This window comes from Carcharodon carcharias, chromosome 1, assembly GCF_017639515.1.
Source record: "Carcharodon carcharias isolate sCarCar2 chromosome 1, sCarCar2.pri, whole genome shotgun sequence".
Taxonomy (NCBI): Eukaryota; Metazoa; Chordata; class Chondrichthyes; order Lamniformes; family Lamnidae; genus Carcharodon; species Carcharodon carcharias.
In genome coordinates, this window is record NC_054467.1 from 685,460 (window position 1) to 702,959 (window position 17,500).

At 43.3% G+C, this 17,500-nt stretch overlaps 1 protein-coding gene across 1 annotated transcript in view; it reads right to left on the bottom strand.

Moving 5' to 3' along the window:
- Positions 1-17,284, bottom strand: part of si:ch211-175m2.5 (uncharacterized protein LOC568697 homolog) — a 35,265-nt gene extending 17,981 nt beyond the window's left edge. Inside the window, exons 1-2 of the mRNA XM_041201176.1 lie at positions 17,202-17,284; positions 5,506-5,673 (exon numbers count right to left, since the gene is read on the bottom strand). Of these exons, the coding sequence (XP_041057110.1) occupies positions 5,506-5,673; positions 17,202-17,240 (207 nt within the window). The 5' untranslated portion in view covers positions 17,241-17,284. The remainder of the gene's footprint in view (positions 1-5,505; positions 5,674-17,201) is intronic.
- Between the last annotated feature and the right edge of the window lie 216 nt (positions 17,285-17,500).

The following is a 17,500-nucleotide window of genomic DNA, read 5'->3' on the forward strand; positions in this document are numbered from 1 at the left end:
ACAGATGACATCACCAGAGGTGATACAGAAAGTTCTTTAACAAACAAAAGGAATCTGCAAAGGGATATCGTCCAGTGTGAGGTGATGCATGGCAGAAATATCAGTAGTGATTGTATTGTGAATGGGAAGTAAGCTGAGGGCTAGGGAAGTGAGGGGAATTTGGGGAACATGACATTGAAGGCAGCACCTCACAATAAGGCTGTCAAAGAAGTTAATGGAATTCTGGGGTGCATCACAAAATATGTAGAATATAAAAGCCTTACTAAGACCACTGTATGCAGTATCCATGCTATAGGAAGTACACTGAGATTTTACAGGCAGGACAGCACAGATTTACTGAGATGCTGTCTGGTTTGAGGAAATATAAATATGCATAAAGACTTGAAAAATTTGCTTTTCCTTTGTTAGGACAACATGGATTACAGGATGACATGATATGTGCTTAAAATGCTGAAAGGTTGGGACACTGTAGATAGAGGAAAACAGTTTCCAACATACCTACATACGAATTAGGAGCAGGAGTAGGCCATTCGGCCTCTTAAGCCTGCTCCACCATTCAATAAGATCATGGCTGATCAGATTGTGGGCAAAAACTTACAGATGGAGTATAATGTGGGAAAATGTGAACTTGTCCACTTTGGCAGGAAGAATCGAAAGACAGTATATTATTTAAATGGAGAGAAATAGCAGAACTCTGAGGTACAGAGGGACCCAGGTGTCCTGGTACATGAATCACAAAGAGTTATTGTTCAGATACAGCAAGAGATTAGGAAGGCAAATTGAATATTGTTGTTTATTGCAAGGGGAATGGAATATAAAGGAAGTAGGAATGCTTTGGTAAAGTTGTGCAGAGCGTTGGTGAGACTGCATCTAGAGTAATGTGTATAGTTTTGATCTCCTTATTTAAAAAAGGATACAAATTGTCATGAAAATATAATAATTGTCATATTATTGCAATTTATTATAAAGGTAGGTTAATAATGCAGTTTGGATTAGTTTCTCTGTGGATGTATGTGTGTGGGGGATTTAACTGAATTGGAGACTGCTGGTCTGCAACTTTTGAGTTCTCAAAAGGGAAGCTAGGTGTGAAATGCTAAATACATAAACATGGCTGAAGTTTCAGAATGTGAGGTGTGAAGAATGTGGCATTTTTAAATAAACTAGAGTAGTTTGAATTTCAAAGAGATGATGAGATGTTACACCTAGTCATAAGAAGCTAAGCCAAACAGTGTCTATTTTTCCCAAAGGTTACAGATAAAATAACTCTTTCCATGGCACTAATTTTATGAGAAAAGTAAAATTGCAAAAACATATGAGAACAATGGAATTTGCATTAAAAGGGAGAAACATGTATAAAGGAGATAAGGTTATGTTAAAGGGAGAAGGCATTCTAAGATCTAAGGCAAGTGTGAAAAGCCACCAGCCTCTGTGCATTAAGTTGCTGTCTCCAGGAACTGAAGTTAAGAGAATTCATTTTGAATATCACTGTCCAGGGTATTGTGTGCTTTGCCTGGGTCTATTGAAATTTACTGTTGCCTTAATGGAGGTGCAACTGGGAGCCAGATTAATTACGGAATTTAGGAGTTATTATCGTAGTAATTTGTAGATCTATGTACATGCTTAAAATCTTTTCTTCTGTTAATAAATGTTTAATTTAGTTTTGTGAAAACCCTCTAAGACCCAGTGGACTTATTACTATTGAATTCAAGGCATGCACCTCGAAATAAAATACAAATTGTAAAACAGTTCTGGCAGATGCTTCAAGCTTCTCTCTGGGATTTGAGCACCTCGGCATTTACCATCTGCTGTGCCATAACAAAATGCATTAGAAGCAGTTCAGAGAAGGTTCAACTGATACCTAGGATGGGGTGTTACCTTATCAGAAAAGGTTGGACAAGCTAGGCCTGTATCAATTGGAGTTAAGAAGATTGGGAGGTAAACTTATTGAAACATATAAGATCCTGAGAGGACTTGTCAGGATGGTTGCTGAAAGGATGTTTCCCTTGTGGGAGAGACGAGAATCTTTGGACTTCATCCCTGGAGCACAGTGGAGGCAGGTCTTTGAATAATTTTAAGGCAGAGGTAGATAGATTCTTGACTAATAACGAAGTCAAAGGTTACCAGGGCTAGATGGACATGTGGAGTTGAGGCCACAATCCGATCAGCCATGATCTTATTGAACGGCGGAGCAGACTCAAGGGACCAAATGGCCTACTCCTACTCATAATTCATATGTATGTATGTATGTAAGCCCACATTCCACCTACCTCTGATAACCTTTATCTCCCTTGTTAGTCAAAAATCTATCTACCTTTGTCTTAAAAGTATTCAATGACCCTGCCTCCACCACTCTCTGGGGAAGGGTTCCAAAGATTCACAACCCTGAAAGAAAAAGATTCTTCTCACCTCAGGCTTAAATGGGAGATCTCTAATGTCCCATGGCTCTCGTCTCTCCCCAGGGGAAATCGTCCTGTCAGCATCAAACCAGTGAAGTCCCTCAGGATCTGAAAAGTTTCAATTCAATCACCTCTCATTCTTCTGAGCTCCAATGGATACAGACCCAGCCTGTCTAATCTTTCCTCACAAGATAACTCCACCTCCCCAATCCCAGGTATTAGTCGAGTGAACCTTCTCTAAATTGCTTCTAACACATTTATATCCTTTCTTAAATGAGACAGCCAAAATTGTACAGGATACATAGTACTCCAGATATGGTCTCACCAACACCCTGTACAACTGTAGCAAAACTTCCACACTTTTATATTCCATTCCTCTTGCAATAAACAACAATGTTCATTTGCCTTCCTAATCACTCAGAATGAGCCTGCATACCAACTTTTTGTGATTCATGTAGCAGGACACCCGGGTCCCTCTGTACCTCAGTTCTGCAATCTGTCTCCATTTAAATAAAATGCTGCTTTTCTATTCTTCCTGCCCAAGTGGATAAGTTCACATTTTCCCACATTATACTCCATCTGCCTATTTCTTGCCCACTGACTTAACTTATTTCCCTTTGCAGACTCCTTATGTCCTCTTCACATCTTATTTTCCTACATATCTTTATGCCATCAGCAAATTTAGCAAACAGACATTCAGTCCATTCATCCAAGTCATTGAAATAAATTGTAAATTGTTGAGGTCCCAGCACTGATCCATGTGCTAATCCACTCATCACATCTTTCCAACCCGAAAATGACCCATTTATGCCTTCTCTGTTTCCTGTCAGCTAATCAACTTTCTACTATGCTAAAATGTTGCCCATTATACCATGAGCTCTTATTTTGCATCATAACCTTTGATGTGGCATTTGTCAAATGGCTTCTGGAAATTTAAATACAGCACATCGACATGTTCCCCTTTACCCACATTGCTTGTTACCTCCTCAAAATAACTACAATAAATCAATCAAAAATGATTCCCCTTTCACAAAACAATGTTGATTTTGTCTGACTGCTTTGAGATTTTCAAAGTGCTCTACTATACCCTCCTTAATATATTCCAGCAATTTCCCTACAATAGATGTTAAGCTAACTGACCTGTATTTTCTGTCTTCATCCTTTCTTGAATACAAGTTTTATGCTTTTTTAAAAGACATTCTGCTTTTCTGTTCTTACCAAATGAATGATCTCGCTCCTCCTCACATAGTGCTCCATCTTCCACCTTGTTACCCACTCATAACCCACTATATCTCTTTGCAACCCGTATCCACCTCACCGCTTACATTTCCATTAAGCTTTGTCCCGTCTGCAAATTTATATACATTAGTCTTTTTGTTTATGAATGACTTAAAGATTGTAAATAGTTGAGTTCCCAGCAGTAATCCTGATAGCACTCCACTAGTTCCAATTTGATAACTTGAAAATATTTTATCCCCCCTCCCTGCTTCCTGTCAGTTAACTATCTATGCATGTTAATATAAATTCCTACGAAGGGCATGTTAGGGCAAACAAATCCAGAGCCCCCAGTTGACAAAAGAGAGATAGAGATTAAGATGAGAAAGAAAAAAAAGTGTGGTTAAAACAGATGTCAGATCAACAATAGAATGGGGAACCAGGCTGAATACAGAAGGTTCAGAGGGGAAATGAAAAAACAAATAAGGATGGCCTGTCCACCATCTACAAGGCACAAGTCAGGAGTGTGATGGAACACTCTCCACTAGCCTGGATCAGTGCAGCTCCAACAACACTCAAGAAGCTTGACACCATCCAGGACAAAGCAGCCCACTTGATTGGCACCACATCCACAAATATTCATCCCCTCCAACACCAACGCACAGTGGCAGCAGAGTCTACCATCTACAAGATGCACTGCAGGAACTGATCAAGGCTCCTTCCAAACCCACAACCGCTACCATCTAGAAGGACAAGGGCAGCAGATAGATGGGAACACCACCACCTAGAAGTTTCCCTCCAAGTCACTCAATGACTTGGAAATATATCGCTGTTCCTTCACTGTCGCTACGTCAAAATCCTGGAACTCCCTTGCTAACAGCACTGTGGGTGTACCTACACCACATGGGCTGCAGCGGTTCAAGAAGGCAGCTCAATACCACTTTCTCAAGGGCATCTAGGGATGGGCAATAAATGCTGGCCCAGCCTGCGAAGCCCACATCCCGTGAATGAATAAAAAAATTAAGAGACACAAAGATGGAGTGTGAAAAGAAACTGGTAGCTAACATAAAAGGGAATCCCAAAGTCTTCTATGGGCATATCGATAGTACAAGGATGGTAAGAGGAGGAGGACCAAAAAGTTGATTTACGTATGGAGGCAGGTGAGGTATTAAATGAATTGCATCTGTCTTCACTAAGGAAGATGATGCCTCCCTGGCCATGGTAAAAGAGGAAGCAATTAATACACTAGAAGGACTCGAAATTGATGAGGAGTTATTAGATAGCCTGTCTGTATGGGAGTTGATGAGGCGCCAGGACTAGATTTGAGGGTGTAGAACAAGGGTCCATAGAGACAAGAGCAAATGCAAGCGGTTTAGAACAGAGGGCAGGAGAAACCTCTTCAGAGTTAAGAAACTGGAATTCACTTCCAGGTTTATTGGCTGACAGAAAAACTTAACATTCAAGATTAGATTCAATAGGCAGATGAAGGATTTGGCAATGAAGGGATATAGTAACAGGGCAGGTTATTGTGATTAAAACCATTTGCTCGTATGGAGGTTAAACAGAAACATAGGTAGTTGGACTAAATGGCCTGTTTCAATATTGTAACTTCTATAAATAGCAACAATGCACAACAGAACGCACAAGACAGCAGTCACTTTATACAGTCTAACAAGTTCTTGGTATATTTGCACTTGCATATTGTCATTTGAGATTGGAACTTTTAAGTATAAAATTTCACAATGCAGTCTTCTCAGCAAGGTGTTAAAATAAATTATTTAACTACAGGTGGCGAATAAGACTACCAACATAAGTTTAATCCAAAATAAATGTCAGATATTTTACACTGCATCAGTAAAGGACAGCACAACACTTAGGCAGTAAAAATGCCTACCTTAGTTTCTACCTCCTCCATCAGTTCAACAATGTCATATGGCAGATCCTTTTTATATGGGACAGGATACCGTCCAATAGGTTGCTCAGGTTTCCCAGATTTTGCGCTGTACTCCAGTTTGCAAGCAGATCTCATTCTTGTCATTCTCGATGTTAACACAATGAAAGACTAGAATGTGAACAGAACCAATTTCACAATGACATTTCAATGAGTACAGTTTTAAAACAAATACTCAATTTATACAAATTTGAGACATCGAATTGGGAATGACAGAAGAAAATTGCAGAAAAAGCTAATCTCTGAAATAGGACTCCCTGGCCTATAATTTAGAAAAGGAACCTGACTATAATTGTTCTTAGATTAAATAAGTACAGCTTCACTACTTATCTTCAGTATTGTTGACAGTTTCATCAGATGGATTTACTGTGGCCCAAAGTATGAGCAGAAGTGGAGATGGTCGCTGATGATTGCACAATGTTCAGCACCATTCGTGACTCCTCAGATACTGAAGTAGTCCATGTCCAAATGCAGCAAGATCTGGACAAAATCCAGGCTTGGGCTGACAAGTGGCAAATAACATTCATGCCATACAAATGCCAGGCAATGATCATCTCCACGGCTCCTCGACGTTCAATGGCATTACCATCATGGAATCCCCCACAATCAACATCCTGGGGACACCATTAACCAGAAACTGAACTGGACTAGCCATATAAATACTGTGGCTACAACAGCAGGTCAGATGCTAGGAATCCTGCAATGAGTAACTCACCTCACCTGCATTAGCACAAAAAAAAGTCACAGAATGAGCCAAAAGGCAAGGTTGACACTAGAGCTGGCTACAATGTTCAGTACAAACTGGCCAAGTCTATCCAGTCAGGGACCTAGCTTACTAACTAATTGTGCTTAAACATTAGCCTGCGACAGAAATAACTGCCAACACTGGCACGGCATCGCTACTTCAGAATTAAGTACCCAGTGATCGAACTCTGCATGAACAAAGCATGGAATATATTGAGCAACACTGTACCTGGTGTTGCTTCAGCTCCAACCGCCTCCACGCCACAGCCCAATATCCTAACCAACTAATAAGGAAATCTACCATAAAGTAAATTTGAAAGTGTGTGATACAGTATGATACAGTTCCTTTCTGGTGTTTCAGAAATTGTTTGACATGCTTGCTATTGGAAATCAGCCATCATCATTCTGGGTTTTTTTTTTAATTCATTTGTGGGACGTGGGCTTCGCTGGCTGGGCCAGCATTTATTGCCTATCCCTAATTGCCCTTCGGAAGGTGGTGGTGAGCTGCCTTCTTGAACCACTGCAGTCCCTGTGCTGTAGGTACACCCACAGTGCTGTTAGGGAGGGAGCTCCAGGATTTTGACCCAGGGAGAGTGAACAGCGAATATTTCCAAGTCAGGGTGGTGAGTGGCTTGGAGGGGAACTTCCAGGTGGTGGTGTTGCCATGTATCTGCTGCCTTTGTCCTTTTAGGTGGTAGTGGTCGTGGGTCTGGAAGGTGCTGTCTAAGGAGCTTTAGAGAGTTCTTGCAGTGCATCTTGTAGATGGTACACACTGCTGCCACTGAGCATTGGTGGTGGAGGGAGTGAATGTTTGTGGATATATTGCCAACGAAGCGGGCTGCTTTGTCCCGGACAGTGTCAAGCTTCTTGAGTGTTGTGGGAGCCGCACTCATCCAGGCAAGTGGGGAGTATTCCATCACACTCCTAATTTGTGCCTTGAAGATGGTGGACAGGCTTTGGGGAGTCAGGAGGTGAGTTACTCACCACAGGATTCCTAGCCTCTGACCTATTCTTGTAGTCACAGTATTTATATGACTAGTCCAGTTTAGTTTTTTGCTAAACAATAACCACCAGGATGTTGCTAAGAAGTTATGGCCTGTTGAGCTGAATGGTTACCAACCAGTTGCGTCTACATCAATAGTCATGAAGTGTTTCGATCAAAAACAAGAATAGCTGGAAAAACTCAGCAGGTCTGACAGCATCTGCAGAGGAACACAGTTGACGTTTCGAGTCCGTATGACTGTTCATCAGAACTGAGAAGTGTTTCAAACGCAATGAGTCAAAGTGTCTTTTAGATCTTGTTCCACATGTTGATCAGTCACAAATTGCCTTTTAACCTCATCAGTGGACAATACTGTCCTGACTTTGATCCAACAGTACAGGGATTGATTAAGCAACTGTGCTCGCGCTACCTTGGTTGATTTATCGTCAGATTTGAATACTATGCAGCCATTCAAGCTTATTGAGCAATTGAAAAATCTTGACGTCAATCCTATTTTGGATCAGTGATTCCCTTTGCAACAGGACCCAACGAGTGTAAGTTTTCAGGATTTACTTGGAGCCCATGTTAATGAATGCTGGATTCCTGTGTGCTGTCACCTTTACTTTTCATCCTCTACACAAATGATGGTCAATCAGGGCACAACGACATAACGATCCTGAAGTATGCTGATGATGTGGTACGTGTGGGTCTCTTCAGGAATAACAAAGGAAACTATAGCAACTCCATACAGAAGTTGATCAAATGGTACAATAGCAATTCTCTTAAACTGAATGAAAACAAGACTAAAGAACTCGTTATAGACTTTAGGAAAAAGCCAGTTTAATATATTTTTCCCATAATTATTCATGATGTGGAAATTCAAATAGCTACTAACTGCAAGTATCTAAATAGATGATAAGTTGAACTGGAGGGAACAAAGTACAGATGCAGTGACTAAGGCTCACACTCTACCTCAGAAAATTAAAATTCTTTCGAGTAGATCCCACAATTACGAAACTGTAATTGTAATGGGGACAGTATTGTTAGGGGGACGGACAACGTTCTCTGCGGCCAAGAGCACAAGTCCAGAAGGCTATGTTGTCTGCCAGGGTTAAGGATATCTCAACAGAGTTGGAGAGGAACTTGGGAGTCAGAGGAGAAGGATCCAATTGTTGTGGTCCACGTGGGTAACGGCGACATTGGTGGAACTTGGAAATAAATGGTTTTGCTGAGGAAGTAGGAACTAAATTAAAAAGCAGAACCACAAAGTTAATAATCTCTGGATTACTATCTGAGCCACAAGCAAATTGACACAGGATATCTAAGATCAGAGAGTTGAATGAATGTCTCAAAATATTGGTGTGGGAGAAATTGGTTTCATTTCATGGGGCACAGGCACCTGTACTGAGAAAAGAAGAAGTTGTACCACTGGGATGGCCTTCACCTGAACCAAACTAGGAACAGTGTACTGGCAAATCATATAACTAAGACTCTAGGGAGAGTGTTAAACTAAATAGTGGGTGGTGGGGTTCACATGAGGGGAGGTTTGCAAAGTTAAAAAGAACAAAGCAATAGCACTGGGTAGCAATGCAGGTAACAATAACCAGAGTATGACAGGAACAGTGGGTACAAACATACGAGTGCACCAGCAAATAAAGCCAGATTAGGGAATAATGTGAAAAGCCAGAATTTAAGACGATGTATCTGAATACACACAGCATTCGTGATGACAATGACAGATGAATGATAACACAAATAGAAGTAAATGAATATGAAATTATTGCCTTTACAAAGACATGGCTGCAATGTGACCACGGCTAGGACCTGAATATTCGAGGGTATTTGATATTTCGGAAAGACAGGAACAAAGGAAATGTAAGTGAAGTAGCTCTGTTAATAAAGGATGAAAAATGTACTGTGGTGAGAAATTATCTGGGTTTGGAGGATCAAAAAGTAGAATCAGTTTGCTTGAAGATAAGAAATAGAAGAAAGAAAGAAGTCGCTGGTGGCAGTGGTGTATAGTCCTCCGTGGATGTGGGAGATTTTAATCTTAATATAGATTGGACAAATCAGATTGGCAAAGACAGCCTGGAGGATGAGTTCATAAAATGAATTCAGGACAGTTTCTTAGAACAAAATGCTCTGAAACCAACCGGGAACAGGCTATTTCAGACCCGGTAATGTGTAATGTGACAGGATTAATTAATGACCTCATAGTAAAGGATCCTCTAGGTAAGAGTGATCATAACATGATAAAATTTCATATTCAGTCTGAGAAATTTGGGTCTGAAACTAGTTTCTTAAACTTAAAGGCAATTCCAAGGGTACAAAGACAGTGTTAGCTAAAGTGGAATGGGAAATTGGTTAAAAGATAAGAAAGTAGAGAAACAGCGGCAGACATTTAAGGAGATATTTCAAGGCTATGGGCCAAGTACTTGTAAATGGGATTAGGTAGGTAGGTCAGGTATTTCTCATGTCGGTGCAGACTTGATGGGCCGAAGGGCCTCTTCTGCACTGTGATTCTGTGATAACTCTTCAAGATATATTCCACTGAGGAAAAAAAGACTACCAGAAGATGCACCATCCATGGCTAACCAAGGAAGTTAAGGATGGTACCAAGTTGAAAAAAGATATACAGTGGGTAAGCTTACTGCCTAAGTTGGTGGTTGAGACTGAAACACTCGACTCATTTAAAAGGCAGCTGGATCTGCATCTGAAGTGCTGCAACTTGCAAGGCTACTAGCAAGTTGCAGCACTTCAGATGCAGATCCAGCTGCCTTTTAAATGAGTCGAGTGTTTCAGTCTCAACCACCAACTTAGGCAGTGAATTCCAGATGCCCACCACCCTCTGGGTGAAAAAGTTTTTCCTTATGTCCCCTCTAATCCTTCTACCAATCACCTTAAATCTATGAGATAAAAACAAAAAAACTGCGGATGCTGGAAATCCAAAACAAAAACAGAATTACCTGGAAAAACTCAGCAGGTCTGGCAGCATCGGTGGAGAAGAAAAGAGTTGACGTTTCGAGTGCTCATGACCCTTCGACAGAACTTGTGTTCTGTCAACTCTTTTCTTCTCCGCCGATGCTGCCAGACCTGCTGAGTTTTTCCAGGTAATTCTGTTTTTGTTTTACCTTAAATCTATGCCCTGGTGTACTTCTGCTCCTAATTTTTATGAAATTAAGATCGAGGTACATTGGGAAAATCCTGACTCACGTCCTCCTGAATCTCCTACATCGTATGGCTAAGGAAATCCCCCCCCCCCCCCCCCCCCCCCCCCCCCCCCCCCCCCCCCCCCCCCCCAACGCCCACACCCAGCGCCCCCCCACCCCCCCCCCCCCCCCCCCCCCACCCCCCCCAACCACCACCCCACCACCCCACCTCAAGGATAACTAATCAGCAGTTCTATCTGAATACCTGAATACAAGGCCCACATACTTCACGTTGCCATGGAGCTGGGAAGGGTTTCCAAGACATCCATGAAAATTCATGGACATAGGCAGTCTGCCAGGATCCGGGCGGGGGAGAGAGAGCGAGAGAGAGAGAGCAGCTAGAGTCCGAGATTCTCTATGCTTCACCGGGTAGGAATGCAGGTGGGAGCTCTCAATCGGACTGAGAAGACCAAAGCTTGAGGACTTCATGGCAGGAGAATTCGCCTAGCTTGCGTCAGAAGGGGAACCACAAAGAAAAGCCCTCACTTTGAAAGACAGTTCTGGAGCTAAATGTTATCAGGCTGGAAAAGGAAAAGAACAGAAGTAAACCTCCGGGAGCTGAGAACCACTTTGGACTGAGTCCAGGAAAATTGAATGACTATCTAAAGGACAGTTTGAAGTATACGTGTGAAATGGGGTTTTACAGTTGTGTTATAAGTAAAAGAGAAAAGTTCTGTAGTTAAAATACTTGCCTACAAAAAAGTGTTTAGGTTCTTTTAGTCTGGTCGTTACAATAAAAGCCTTAAAACACAAAATATTGTTGCGTCATCCTTTCAACTATCAACTGGAAGTTTTTTTTTTAAAAATGTTCAGATATAATTCTCTAAAGGGCTCATAACAAACAAGATCATTCACATCACAGCTTCAAACAGGAAGCTAGAATGTGAAATACAGTGAAATCACAATTAGTCAAACTCAGATGATATGAAATTCTGGTTATGTCAATGTCATCAACCAATCCCACTGGCAGAACAGCAAATCGCAAAGACGGATGTCCACAATAAGCCAAGATTCTGCAATGGTTACTGAGGATTAGTAGAACTTGTCTAATTTTGTCATATGACTGGGCCAACCAAAGCAGAGTTCGACCATCCACCTGCCTGTTTTCCTATCTGATGACGCAAAGGTTATAGAGATGCTGCAGGATTTCACAATGCAGCTCCAAAATACCCAAAACATGTTTGACTACATTAACGACATGGGGGACTATACCACATATGTCCAAAGACAGCACGCTAATTAGAAAAAGATTACAATGTTTTTCCTGTAGCTAACTCCCAGCACTTTTCAATGCAAAGTTCTGGGTGGGGTACTTTAATGTCCATCACCAAGAGTGGCTCAGTAGCACCGCTACTGACTGAGCTGGCCGAATCCTAAAGGACATAGCTGCTAGCCTGGGTCTGCAGCCATGGAGGGAGCCAACAAGAGGGAAAAACATACTTGACCTCATTCTCACCAACCTGCCTGCCGCAAATACGTCTGTCCATGACAATATCGGTAGGAGTGATCACCGCACAGTCATTGTAGAGATGAAGTCCCGTGTTCACATTGAGAATACCCTCCATTGTGTTATGTGGTACTACCACCACACTAAATGGGATAGATTTCAAACAAATCTAGCAACTCAAGACTGGGCATCCATGAGTCATGGGCCATCAGCAGCAGCAGAATTGTACTCTAACATAATCTGTAACCTCATGGCTTGGCATATTCCCCACTCTACCATTACCACCAAGCCAGGGGATCAACCCTGGTTCAATGAAGAGTGCAGGAGGGCATGTCGGGAGCAGCACCAGGAATAGCTAAAAATGAGGGGTCAACCTGGTGAAGCTACAACAAAGAGTTACTTGAGTGCCAAACAGCATAAGCAACAAATGACAGACAGAACTAAGCAATTCCACAACCAACGGATCGGATCTAAGCTCTGCAGTCCTGCCACATCCAGTCGTGAATGGTGGTGGACAATTAAACAACTCACTAGAGAAGGAGGCACCACAAATATCCCCATCCTCAATGATGGAGGAGCCCAGCACATCAGTGCAAAAGATAAGGCTGAAGCATTTGCCACAATCTTCAGCCAGAAGTGCCGAGTGGATGATCCATCTCAGCCTCCTCCAGAGGTCCCCAGTACCATAGATGCCAGTCCTTAACTAATTTGACTCATTCCACGTGATATCAACAGCTGAGGCACTAGATACAGCAAAGGCTATGGGTCCTGACAATATTCTGACAATGTTACTGAAGACCTGTGCTCCAGAACTTGCTGCGCCCCTAGCCAAGCTGTTCCAGTACAGCTACAACACTGGCAACAATCCAGCAATGTGAAAAATTGCCCAGGTATGTCCCGTTCCCCAAAAGCAGGACAAATCCAACCATACCAATTGAAGGATCATGAGGACTCGAAACGTCAACTCTTTTCTTCTCCGCCGATGCTGCCAGACTGCTGAGCTTTTCCAGGTAATTCTGTTTTTGTTTTGGATTTCCAGCATCCGCAGTTTTTTTTTAATCATACCAATTACTGCTCCATCGGTCTACTCTCGATCATCAGCAAAGTAATGGAAGGGGTCATCAACACTGCTATCAAGCGGCACTTGCTTAGCAATAACCTGCTCACTGACACTCAGTTTGGGTTCCGCCAGGGCCACTCAGTTCCTGACCTCATTGCAGCCTTGGTTCAAACATGGTCAAAAGAGCTGAACTCTAGAGGTGAGGCAAGAGTGATAGCCCTTGATATCAAGGCAGCATTTGGCCGAATTTGGTATCAAGGAACACTAGCAAAACTGGAGTCAATGTAAATCAGCGGGAAATCTCTCTGCTGGTTGGAGTCATACCTAGCAAAAAGGAAGATGGTTGTGGTCATCTCAGCTCCAGGACATCACTGCAGGACTTCCTCAAGGTAGTGTCCTAGGGCTCAACCATCTTCAGTTGCTTTATAAATGACCTTCCTTCCATTATAGGGTCATAAATGGGGATGTTCGCTGATCATTTCATCATTTTCAGCACGACTTGTGTCTCCTCAAATACTGAACCAGTCCATGTCCGAATGCAGCAAGACCTGGACAATATCCAGGCTTGGGCTGACAAGTGGCAAGTATACTCTCCCTTTGCCTGGATGAGTGCAGCTCCAACACCACTCAAGCAGCTGTTCTTTTATTCATTCACAGGTTATGGGCTTCACTGGCTGGGCCTGCATTTATTGCCCATCCCTAGTTGCTCTTGAGAAGGTGGTGGTGAGCTGCCTTCTTGAACCGCTGCAGTCCATGTGTTGTAGGTACACCCACAGTGCAATTAGGGAGGGAATTCTAGGACTTTGACCCAGCGACAGTGAAGGAATGGTAGCGGTCATAGGTTTGGAAAGTGCTGTCTAAGAAGCCTGGGTGAATTCCTGCAGTGCATCTTGTAGATGGTACACACTACTGCTAATGTGTGTCGGTAGTGGAGGGAGTGAATGTTTGTAGATGTGGCGCCAATCAAGTGGGCTGCTTTGTCCTGGACGGTGTCAAGCTTCTTGAGTGTTGTTGGAGCTGCACCCATCCAGACAAGTGGGGAGTATTCCATCACACTCCTGACTTGTGCCTTGTAGATGGTGGACAGGCTTTGGGGAGTGAGGAAGTGAGTTATTCGTTGCACGATTCCTAGCCCCTGACCTGCTCTTGTAGCCACAGTATTTATATGGCTAGTCCAGTTCAGTTTCTGGTCAATGGTAACCGCCAGAAAGTTGATTGTGATTCAATGATGGTAATGCCGTTGAACATCAAGGGGCAATGGTTGGATTCTGTCTTGTTGGATTTGGTCATTGCCTCACACTTACGAGGCTTGAATGTCACTTGCCACTTGTCAGCTCAAGCCTGGATATTGTCCAGGTCTTGCTGCATTTGGACATGGACTGCTTCAATATCTGAGGAGTCACGAATGGTGCTGAACACTATGCAATCATCAGCAACCATCCCCACTTCTGACCTTACGATGGAAGGAAGGTCATTGAAGATGCAGCTGAAGATGTTTGGGCCTAGGAGAAACTCCTGCAATGATGTCCTGGAGCTGAGATCACTGACCTCCAACAACAACCATCTTCCTTTGTGCTAGGCATGACTGCAACCAGTGGAGAGTTTTCCCCCCAATTCCCATTGACTCCAGGGATCAGAGCTAGGGCTCCTTGATGCTACATTTGGCCAAATGTTGCCTTGACGTCAAGGGCAGTCACTTTTACCTCACCTCGGGAATTCAGCTCTTTTGTCCATGTTTGAACCGAAGCTGTAATGAGGTCAGGAGCTGAGTGGCCCTGGCGGAACCCAAACTGGGCATCAGTGAGCAGCTTATTGCTAAGCAGGTGCCGCTTGATAGCAGTGTTGATGACCCCTTCCTTTACTTTACTGAAGATTGAGAGTAGACTGATGGGGTGGTAATTGGCCGGGTTAGATTTGTCCTGCTTTTTGCGTACAGGACAGAGCTGGGAATTTTCCATAGGCGGGTAAATGCCAGTGTTGTAGGTGTACTGGAACAGCTTGGCTAGGGGTGCGGCAAGTTCTGGAGCACAAGTCTTCAGTACTATTGTCGGAATGTTGTCAGGTCCCATAGCCTTTGCAGTATCCAGTACCTTCAGCCATTTCTTGATATCACGTGGAGTGAATCGAATTGGCTGAAGACTGGCATCTGTTATGCTGGGGACTTCTGGAGGAGGCCGAGATGGATCATCCACTCGGCACCTCTGGCTAAAGATTGTAGCAAATGCTTCAGCAAACGCTTATCTTTTGTATTGATGAGCTGGGCACCTCCACCATTGAGGATGGGGATATTTGTGGAGCCTCCTCCTCCACTGAGTTGTTTAATTTTCCACCACCATTCACGACTGGATGTGGCAGGACTGCAGAGCTTAGGTCTAATTAATTGGTTGTGGGATTGCTTAATCCTATCACTTGCTGCTTATGCTGTTTGGCACGCAAGTATTCCTGTGTTATAGTTTCACCAGGTTGACATCTCATTTTTAGGTATGCCTGGTGCTGTTCCTGACATGCCCTTCTGCACTCTTCATTGAACCAGGGTTGATCCCCTGGCTTGATGGTCTTGGTAGAGTGGGGGATATGCCAGGCCATGAGATTACAGATTGCGTACAAGTACAATTCTGTTGCTGCCTCAACGCCTCATGGATGCCTTGTCGAGTTGCTACATTTGTTTGAAACCTATCCCATTTAGCACAATGGAAGTGCCACAGAACATGATGGAGGGTATCCTCAATGTGAAGGCGGGAATTTGTCTTCACAATGACCGTGTGGTGGTTACTCCTACCGAAACTGTCGTGGACCACTGACAACATTCAGGACAAAGCAGCCCACTTGATTGGCATCCACAAACATTCACTCCCTCCACCACCAAAGCAGTGGCAACAGTATGTACCTTCTACAAGTTTTAATGCAAGAATGCACCAAGGCAAAAGCAAAATACTGCAGATGCTGGAAACCTGAAACAAAAACAAAAATTGCTGGAAAAATTCAGCAGGTCTGACAGCATCTGTGGAGAGAAAGACAGAGTTAACATTTCGAGTCCATATAACTCTTCTTCACCAAGGCCCCTTCGAAGCACATTGCAAACCCACAGCCGCTACCGTCTAAAAGAACAAGGGCAGCAGATAGATAGGAACACCACCACCTGGAAGTTCCCCTCCAAGTCACCCGCCATCCTGACTTGGAAACATGTTAGCCGTCCCTTCACTGTCGTTGGGGCAAAATCCTGGAACTCCCTCTCTATCTTTTGTACACTGTGGGTGTACCTACACCACATGGGACTGCAGTGGTTCAAGAAGGCAGCTTACCACCAACTCCTCAAGGACAAATAAGGGCAAGTAATAAATACTGGCCTATCCAGCATAAGCATCACCTGAGAAAAATCTGATTGACATGATCAGGAATAAAACACTCTCAATTTGAGGCATTCAGCATATTCCTTGGCCTGCTGCATTGTTCCAGTGAAGCTCAACGCAAACTGGAGGAATAGCACCTCACCTTCCGACTAGGCACTTTACAGCCTTCCGGACTGAATATTGAGATCAACAATTTTAGATCATGAACTCTCTCCTCCATCCCCACCCCCCTTTCTGATCCCCCTTTTTCCAATAATTTATACATATTTCTCTTTTCCCACCTTTTTCCATTATTTTTAAATGTATTTCCATCCATTGTTTTATCTCTACCTTTTAGCCTATTTCGATCCCTTCACCCCACCCCACCAGGGCTATCTGTACCTTGCTTGTCCTGCTTTCTACCCCTAATTAGCACATTCCTTAGATAATATCACCACCTTCAACATCTCTTAGTCCTTTTGTCTGTGACATCTTTTGGTTATCTCCACCTATCACTGGCCCTCTATCCAGCTCTACTTGTCCCACCTCCCCCCACTTAAACCAGCTTATATTTCACCACTTTTCTATTTTTACTTAGTTCTGTTGAAGGGTCATACGGACTCAAACGTTAACTGTGTTCCTCTCCGCAGATGCTGTCAGACCTGCTGAATTTTTCCAGGTATTTCTGTTTTTATTTTGGATTTCCAGCATCCGCAGTTTTTTGCTTTTATCGATCATTCAGCGTCATTAGCGCCGACCTGAGCTGTCGGGTTTCGCAATTACTTTCACAGACCCGAAGAAGCAACAGAGTCTGTCTCCAGGGCAATGAAGCGGACGAGCAAGGAATGTTCTCTAGACCAACACTCACCGATAGCCGGCCGACCTTCCCCATACACCACAAACTCATGGCGCCGCCCGCCGAAAGCTTTCTCCTGAAAGTTCAAATGAAACAGGAAGTTTCAAACTGCGTCCGGGTGCAAATCAGTCACTCACTGCGGCTGCGCCACATTCCAGTCATTGGCACAATAAATAAACCCGGACCACCGGCCTGTCAATCATTTCAAATTCGCTCCGCCCACCGGCCTGCTCATCATTTCAAATTCGCTCCGCCCATCTGCCTGTCAATCATTTCAAATTCGCTCCGCCCATCTACCTGTCAATCATTGC